We start from the raw sequence: 9,956 nt of genomic DNA, 5'->3' as shown, positions 1-9,956 counted from the left end.
AGAGCATTGAATAGCACTATCTGAATTGTTTTATATGGTGTTATTTACTAGGCATAGATACACCCTCATGTGACCTACGCTCTCAGAATATATATTTAACTGTACCAGTCTATCAGTTTCAGTGGTTTTAACATTAGTTAACACCCCTTATGTATATATGTATTTGTATAGTGCTATCCATGTACATAGCCCTTTACAGAAGTACTACATGCAACATAATAATAGGAGACATAGTAGGAACAAATGCTTCAGACATAAAAGTAAACATTAGGAAAATAGTCCCTGCCACAAAGGAGTTTACAATGTAAGTGGTATGTAGGGAGAGCTACTAACAGAGACAGTAGGACAGTGTCATGGTACAGTAAAAGCATATGAGATGGATAGAACCTGCCAAGTGAGCTACGCAGATGCTTCATTGTAGAAATGTGTTTTAGGATAGACCTTAAACGTGGCGTGAGAAATGTTTGTTGGATATTGAGTGTAGGGGCATTCCAGAGGTCTGGGACAGTGAGAGAAGGAGAATTTTGTAAGTAATATGTGATTTAATAGGAAGCCAGGAGAGGGATTTCAGCAGGGGAGAGAAGCTGAAGAGAGAGGGAAGTTATTCTAGCAGTAGCATTCAGGATAGATTGTAGGAGAGACAGAAAGGACATACAGTAGATGGTTACAATAGTCAAGACAGGCGGGAATGAGTGAATCTTTGCATTGTTATGGAGGAAAAACAAACTAAAAGATTTTAGCAAAATTGTGAATGTGAAAGGAGATCGTCAAGAAGGAGTCAAATGTGACACCTAGGCTGTGTTCTTGTGATACTGGTGTATGATAGTGCTGCCATCCGTAAAAGAAAATGGGGCAGTAGGGTCAGACATGGAGGAAGTATGAGGAGCTCAGTCTTTAACATGTTAAGTTTGAGTCAGTGGAAAACTATCCAGGATGATATAGCAGAGAGACATTCAGAGAATGTAGTCAAGACAGCACGTGTAAGGTCAGGTGTGTAACGACTCATGTGCGGGGTTAACGTCAGTCCGTGTGGGCACTGCAGTGGACGGCTGCTGTGACATCATCACCTGGCTTCTCCACTGCCTATAAAAGGCCCCAGATTCCAACATACCTTGCTTCACAACTGACTTTCTAGGTTGGTGTAAGGCTGTGTTGCTCTTGACTCCAAGCTGCAAAATACTTCATTCTTCCTGGTTCAGTGTCTACTGCTTCCAAACCCTAGTTCCGATTCCAGTTTGCTGACAACTCTGTTGATCCTGGTTCTGACTCTGGCTTGCTGACTACTTTATTAATCCTGATCCCTGGTTCTGACTCTGGCTCGCTGACTACTCTATTGATCCTGATCCCTGATTCTGACTCTGGCTCACTGACTACTCTATTGATCCTGATCCCTGATTCTGACTCTGGTTCGCTGACTACTCTATTGATCCTGATCCCGAATGCTGCTTTCCCCGTGGAATTGTGAAGCCAAAAATGGAAAGAATATTCTTACCACCTGGAGAGAAATGAGTAAGCTGCAGGAGATCCGAAATATGCTGGAGTTTCTACAAGGTGAAGTTGTCACTTTATTGGTGGAAAATGCCGTTCTCGATAATGTCATTTGCACTCTGCAATGTGTGGTGCAAGGAGTGTTGACCACATACCCATGGTGATGTTACCTTTGCCCGATCGCTTCAATGGAGAACTGAGTATATTTCAGGCTTTTTATAACCAATGCGAGATTCATTTTTGTTTCGTCCAGCCACTTTTCTTTTTGATAAGGCCAAGATTGGTTTTATTCTTAGCAACCTGATAGGGGATACCCTGCTATTGGCTACACCACTCCTCCCCAGAACAGCCCACTCTTATAGGTTTATGCAGACTTTAAGTCCAAATGTAATAAATCTTTTGACATCAGAGCATCCAGCCAAACAGCACAAAATCATGATAAATTCCATTGTGCCAGCTATTCATTTAACTACTGATGTGTGGATAAGTGCTACTGGTCAAAGTAAGGACAACATGACTGTGACAGACAACTTTGTATCAGCTTTAGAAATAGCAACACCTCCATCATCATCATTATCAGTCTACATTGTGCTACATTGTACATCAAAGGTACTGCTAGGGTTTGGTTAGCGCATTCTGTCTGACCAATGGACATTGGAGCCACGATGCTCTTCAAAAGGATCTGCTAATGCCTGGTAGATAAAGTGTGCACACGAATCAGAGTTAGTAACTTCCTGATGTGCTTATTAAGGTTGGTGGCAAAAAATATATATTTTGCTGTAAAACAGTGGTGAGAGGGACCGTTCGTGTTGATTCTCTGTCGTGTTGTCACGACAGAGCATCTGCTTTAATGTTTCGAGACCCAGGGCGGAATCAAACTACAAAGTTGATGTGAGAAAAATACAAAGCCCTTTTGACTTGTCTTGGATTCAAACTGGATATTGATCTTGCCTCTGTGTCCACAAGGGACAAATATTTCAGATCATTTGTCCCATTCTACTGTAGCTATTGCATCTCCAAAGACTTAGGAATGTTGTACCAGCCAAATCTCTGATATAGTCACATTTTTGACTGGGCGCTAGTGACAATTAATTTATATATTTGGTAAAATTGGGTGACTTTTTCTGCTAAGCATTTATTTTTTATTTTCTCCACAACAAGATCTATTTTTTATTATGAAAGAGCAAGTGCTCAAGACCTCGAGGTTACTAGCATTCTTCATGCATGCATACTGTACTTGATTTACTTGATAAAGTAAAAGTTATTCCGAGGATGAAACTTTCTTGCATTTTGGCTCAAATTTTACTGATTTGAAAATTATTTTCTCTAACTGCTGGACAAATGAAACGTTGAATCTGAGTACTTACCCTGCTAGATGCGTGAGGACCCGCTTCCACCAGCTGCAAAAACTCCACAAGGACTGCCGGTCACGTGGCGGCAGTCCTCGTGGAGTTTTTGCAGCCGGTGGAAGCGGGTCCTCACGCATCTAGCAGGGTAAGTACTCAGTCTGGTCCGGACCCTTTCAGTAGTACTAGTGAGATCCTGTGTAGACCCGGAGCTATCACCGATTATATTAGTGTATAACCAGTAATTTTAATGATCTTTGTTGACATATTTGTTTTAACCCCTCAGTGGATGCTTGTGCCCACTGTCCTGTTTTATTAATAAAGTGTTCATACCCCTTAGTGCGCCTGTCTGTCATTTGTTTTTCTTGTCTGTGAGCCCCCCTTGTGGGAGCTCACTCTTATAGGGGATGTGTGGAACCCCCCCAGACTAAAGGCTGCAAGAGGGATCCCATTCAGTGCCACCATTAGCGCAGAGCAACACACTTCCCATGAAACGTTGAATCTGTTAAAATCAGATTATGAACCTATGAATGTACCGCATTCCTAAATAATACTATTCATTCTTCCATATTTCACTAAATCCTCCAACAAATCAGGGGAGCTCGTCTCGTAGTTATGGAATAAAGAAACACTACATAGTGTAATACTGTTGTGAATAAATTTGTGCAAACAAAGCTCAAAAATGACTACTCACAATAAAGCAGTCAAATTCAGGCAGTCATCCAACTTAAGGGGTGGATGTTCCCTGTGTATACAGCAGCCACCAGCCCCCAACCTCCAAGGAGAAAAAAAGAGACCATATAGTGCAGATGGTATTTAGTATTAAAAGGGAATTTTAAAAATGCAGGCTTACACTTCATATGATCGAGGTAGGCAGTATGATATTATAGGTAGTGGGTGCTCATCTGGTCGCGATCCTTTTGAGTTCCTCACTATCCTCTGCTCCACCGCAATATTCTTGCGTCCACGCCAGGCACTCCTGATGAAGCTGTAACAACGGCGAAACATGTAGAGTGTTTCAGCCCACACCAAAGAGGAAGAACAACTGAGGTCCACCCCTGTCATCAGATCCGGAAGTTCGCCGAACAACCAGAAGTGACGCAACGGCAGTGCCTGGCGTGGACGCAAGAGTAGTGCGGTGGAGCAGAGGATAGTGAGGAACTCAAAAGGATCGCAACCAGATGAGCACCCACTACCTATAATATCATACTGCCTACCTCGATCATATGAAGTGTAAGCCTGCATTTTTTAAATTCCCTTTTAATACTAAATATCATCTGCACTATATGGTCTCTTTTTTTCTCCTTGGAGGTTGGGGGCTGGTGGCTGCTGTATACACAGGGAACATCCACCCCTTAAGTTGGATGACTGCCTGAATTTGACTGCTTTATTGTGAGTAGTCATTTTTGAGCTTTGTTTGCACAAATTTATTCACAACAGTATTACACTATGTAGTGTTTCTTTATTCCATAACTACGAGACGAGCTCCCCTGATTTGTTGGAGGATCACCTGGTGCAAGACGAGTGGAACAGTCTTTATCAAGGGTTACAGTTTGTTTCTAAGTTTCTTAATTTTTTCTTAGATCACTTGATTGTTATTATTATCACATTGCTTTATTATTTACACATATGTGGTTGAATTGTAGATTGTCACATTTAGGGTGTGTTTAGAGCGCTATTGTTAGTTTTTTTCACTTAGATATTTCACTAAATAGAAGTCAATGCAAGTTTCCGTGTGATTATGTCCTGATCGGCACTATCACAGTTTATTAAATAACTCCCAAATAAGTCACACATTTTAAATATTTCTACTTCTAATTCATATTTTTATGTTATAACTATTCTCTAATTTACCATCATTTGGACCCAAAAGGGTTCAACTGTAGATTTGACTCTGAAAAATAATAATTTAACATTAATTAATTTAGCAATCCAAGCAATACTTAGTTATTTCAATTTGTATTTTTTTTCTTTTATTATATTCATGCTAGGGAGAACTGCAGCTGGTGGTGCTTAATTTAGAACAGAATTCCCATCTATTTTCCACTCGTAATGTAAAAATATTTTTGCTTTTCAACATCATATTTTGAAAAGTTCTAACCATAATTAGGAGCGCAGACATTGTTCAATAAACAGAAAATAAGGATCTTTGTTCAGTAATGAATCTGCATTTCCGTGTGACTCCTCACTGAATATTCTGAATGGGCCATGATATCTGATTAGGGCAGCTATCCCTCTTTGTTAACATTAAAAAAAAAAACATGTAGCAAAGACAAGCTGCCAATTTTCTCTTTGTAAGAATAAAGTGTTTTAGCTCCATCCAAATTAATTTCCCCCAATTTAGTGGGAGCATTATCAATCAAATCATTGTACCCTACTTTTTATCTTCTGATAGACATGTGATTGCATTACTTTTTACATCTGGCAGTGTATTGTTTTGATACCTGATTTACAGGATCGAAATGCCTGCAGCTTAAGTTGTGTTATATTTTACAGACAAAAGTAGCAAGTGTTTTCTACAGAATTCTTCTGACCTTGACAACTGCTTAATAATTGCTTAACAACTTTCTTGTAAGGTGGATGTGCTAGTGTGAGAGGTTTAGGTGTCATAACTAAATATCCTTGGAGTATTTTTTTTTTGGTATTGCATGTAGGGGAAAACAGTAAAATTGTGGTCAGCATTCACTAGGAGCCCATGTTGAGTATCACGCCCCTATCTGGCGTTAGCTACCACTTACTTGACAGGTGCTTAACACTGTTGATTGCTGTGTAATAACTTGCACCAGCACTTAGTGAATCTCCCCCTAAGATGCATACATTGATACATTTAGACTGTAAGCTCTTTGGGGTAAGGTCTCCTTTAGCATTATGATGTTATTTACCTGTTGAACTTATTCCCATTGCTTGTATTGTACATTATTTACCGCCTATAATGTAATGCTATACAGCGCTGCGTACATGGTTGGCGCTATATAAACACAATTATACATACATATATATTTTAATATGTGTGTTGCATCGTCTTAAAGTCTCCTATCACCCCGTAAAAGTGGAAGTCCCATGTAGAATTTAAAAAAAAAAAACGTATCACTGTAATTGGCTGCCTTAAAAACATCCAATCACTGCTATAATATGTTTTACTTGTTTGTTTCCTGTGAAAAAAATATTTAGATTCTTACCACTGCATCATTCTAATCTTATCTGATATTTACTGTTCTCCTCTTATCTGTTTCGCATTGTAATTACTTTACACAAAACATCAAAGAAAAAGTGTGCAATGTGCCTGCAGGTACAAAAGTTTACAAACTGTCTTATCAAAGAACAGATTATGAAAGTATAATAAAAACCTCCTGAATACCTGCTTACCTTGAAAACAATAAAAGTTCACAAAAATATTTTTTAAAAACTTATACTTGTCTCATTTTATTTTTAAACAGGGATTTAAAATGTAAGACAAGTGCACATAGCCCAATAAACACATCATAGCCATTAGTTTGCTTTGGTCCTAGGACAGACTGCCCCTACGTTTATTGCCCCCTCTTAATCTGAAAGTCTGATATGATTAAAGCAGGTGAAAATTAAGCTTACCTTAAACTGTTCCAAACCTCTGAAACCTAACATAGAATAGCCACCTGCTTCTGAGGCTCAGAGATAGCGCAGTCTCCAGGAAAACTCCGTACTAATTAACTATTGGGCAGAGCCTGGTAAATGTGTAGCAGTGGGTCTTGCCAAATGTCAAGTTGCTGCACATTTTATACATTTGAAAGTAAAACATTATTAACCATGCAAGGTTGGTCTCTTCAATTTTCCTTATGGGGCCTATTCAGGTAGCTTCAATACGTGCACTTTCCAAACGATTTTGCATGTGTAGCTATTCATAAAGCTTCGATAATGTAAAAATCGCTGGGAAATGGCTTTATAATCAGTGTTATAACTTTGGTTCTGACAAGCCGTGCGGCAGCACAACAAATTCCGAAACAACCATTTTTTTTTTTGCCAGGAACTGCTATTCGGGTAGCTTTGCTATCCACATCGCACCTTAAACTCACATTTGTTTTCCCCGCCACCTAAAGGGTGGTGAGATCAGATTCGCAATGTGCATATGAAGGGGTATAATTTATTTTTACTACATAGAATTGAAGCTGGGGGTCTCCGGAGCTGAACCGCATTAATTTCAGCTCCGGAGACCCCCGGCTTCAATCGTATGTAATAAAAACAAAATGACAGTTGACCTTCATTAACTTAGTGGCTAACCACTAAGGTAATGAAGGTGTTAAATCACAGTACCTGGTTTGCTCGTGGTAGAGAGGGTGGGTGAAACTTGTAGTTGCCCCAGGGTGAATGTTTAAGCCCTCTGGGAGATTTGCGGTAGGGTTAACCCTTTCATTGCCGTAGTGGTTACTACTGCTAAGGCAATGAAGGGGTAAAACCCTGCTGTTACCCACCCAGGAGGCTTTACCGCACACCCCGTGCCAAATAACACCATCATAATTGCCCCAGGGTGGGTGGTTAGGCCTCCCAGTAAGGGTTAAACCCTTGTTTACCTTAGTGGCTACAACCGCTAAGGTAAGGAAGGAGTTAGCCCCTCCCACGATGCCAAACTACTGACCCTGAAGCTACTTCCCCCTTCACCCACCCACGCTACCACCAGCACCACACAGAGTAATGGGCAATAGCCTATTAGCCAAATATAACAAAAAAAAGTCCAAAATCAGTGCTGCAGAGTAAGCAGTGAATAACGTTTGACAATTTTTGATGATTCATATAGGCGTTATTTAATAATCTCAGTTAGAAAGGCACTGGGGTATATATAATGAGAATTCCATATGAATAAGTCAATCAGTGGCTTCGATGTAGGGGCGTAACTAGAGTCAAGTGGTGTATCTTGGGAGAATAAAGCCATGACCTGCCGGTGAGACTGGTGTGACTCCTCACCACTCGTAAATTATGCTCCTGGAGCAATCTAAGGATAATTCTCCGTCCCAATCCCACAGATCATACAGACAAGTGATTAAGAATGTTAAGGTAAGAACCTGCTTCCGGCTAGTGGATGTCAAGAACAAATTCCATAAAGTGGGAAAAAGCAGTGCACTGTGTGAAATGACCGGGCTAAACACAGAAAAAATATGATCAAAACTATTTATTGAATGGGTGACATCATGGAGTATGGCAAGAGCAAAAAATACTCTGAGGCATGTCGTGCTCTTCAGCGCTTTATCAAAGAGTGAACTTTTTCCCACTTTATGGAATTTTTCCTTATTAGCCAAATATGGCTAATAGCGCTTTGCCCATTCAAATTTCCAGCACATTGCAATAAAATAAAATAAAATTACAATACTATATAAAAAACACAGTAGCCATTTAATCCATTGATTGTCACTGTGGTTATCTATGCCCTCAACGGCTATGTTACGACGTAGGGGTAATACCTTTGCCCCTATTTGACTACCTGGGTAGGTCACTCATATTACCCTAGACCAGGGGTCTCCAAACCTGTCCTCAAGGGCCACACACAGGCCAGCTTTTATGGATATACCTGTTTCAGCACAGGTGGCACAATCAGTGGCCCAGTCAAGCACTGTCCTCCTTTATCACTTCAACTCATTTGGTCAATCCATGTATCGGATACCTTTTTGTACTTATCCCACTTGGTATCACTCCATTATCAAGATATAACAGAGAATTCTTACTGTAGTGCTTCTCCTTGAGCTTTTACTCAGCTTTTTCTATCACTTCCCCCACATTCTACTGCACTATGGAGTTTCTTAGTAGATGTGTGTAGTGATGGCACACGTGTACTCATAAGGTGCTGTAGGTAGGATGCCATGTTCCTCTATCTTCTGATGATCCTGAGGGCTCAGCCCAGGATCCAATTAATTTAGAAAAAAATGTGGAGAAGGAGGTGCTCAGGTAATCTTGCCAAAAGAGATTGCTCTGTGTTTATTCACCACATAGGCACAGCAGGTACATAGCCCCTACCTCATATACCCATCAATTACACCTAGAAAAGTGAAATAATCTCCACCCATGAAAACATTCACCCTTGGAACCCACCACCAAACAGTGTTTCTGACTGCAGTCTGGGTGGTGCACATGATACAAATAAAAGATAGTAATAATGATATTGATGTCATCTTATAAAACACTAGTGTCATTACAATCCATAACAATATGCCCCCTTGAAGTACTATTTAGTTTACTATTCTCTATTTTGTGTGAAGTACAGTACATCATTCAGATTGTTCTGGAGTCATCCAAAGGATTGGATATTACAGAGTTGTGTATAAGAACGAAAAGTGGCAAATATGTAAGAAAATCCAAGATGTCAAGTTTCTTGATGTTGCTTAATTCCCGCTGCACCGTTTCTTCATGCTCTCTGCTAATTCCACCAGCCTTTAACTCCACCAACAGCTGATCTACAGTGATGCTTTTGCTTTCCGAGTCAATATTGCATAGAAATAGTTGCTGAAAAACAAAATGATGACGATTTGAGGTATCTTTTAAACATAAACAATAATTTAACACCACACTTTAAATTGTCTATCCTCGTGTATTTAGTGCTGTACATACAGTAGTAATATAATACAAATATGATGTTTACCTCTTTCTAAGAACTTATAGGTTACTTTTGGTTCATGAAGCAAAGAAAACAAAATGCCTTGTTCAGGGTCACTATAATAATATTGATATTTTATGCTACATTTTATTGTTTTATTACAGTATGTTTCCAAAAATGAATGGTTAATTAATGCTATGAAATATGGTTTGTGTTCAAACTTGTTTAATTCATTTTTTTAAACATATTTATGCAATTAATGTAAGTGTAGTCATATCACATCAAAGAAAAAAATACTGTGCACTGGGCTAAGGCAGAATGTAATATAACAAGGGTTAACCTTGTGTGTGTATGTGTGTGTGAAAATGCTTGTGTCTAATAAAGCTTTACTTTAATTGTACAAGTTCAGTTGGTAATACAAGAATGCTACTCACTTAAAGAAGCCTTTAATTTACTTGTGGTTAAAACTAATAGTCCTCAGCTTTCATTCTTTCACTTTGTACCCCTCATTTCCTTTTTGTGCCTGCACCTGTTTGCACCACTTTCACATACAATTGAAAAATGAT

The 9,956-nt window shown here is 39.4% G+C and overlaps 1 protein-coding gene across 1 annotated transcript in view; it reads right to left on the bottom strand.

Annotated features, from left to right (window-relative positions):
* Positions 1-8,745: 8,745 nt before the first annotated feature.
* Positions 8,746-9,956, bottom strand: part of C5H12orf42 (chromosome 5 C12orf42 homolog) — a 456,508-nt gene continuing 455,297 nt past the window's right edge. The window contains exon 16 of the mRNA XM_075599098.1: positions 8,746-9,299. Coding sequence (XP_075455213.1) covers positions 9,069-9,299 — 231 coding nt within the window. The 3' untranslated portion in view covers positions 8,746-9,068. The remainder of the gene's footprint in view (positions 9,300-9,956) is intronic.

The sequence above is a fragment of the Ascaphus truei genome, chromosome 5 (assembly GCF_040206685.1).
Source record: "Ascaphus truei isolate aAscTru1 chromosome 5, aAscTru1.hap1, whole genome shotgun sequence".
NCBI lineage: Eukaryota > Metazoa > Chordata > Amphibia > Anura > Ascaphidae > Ascaphus > Ascaphus truei.
The sequence above is the reverse complement of the archived record's forward strand: the minus strand, read 5'-3'. Positions and strand labels throughout refer to the sequence as shown.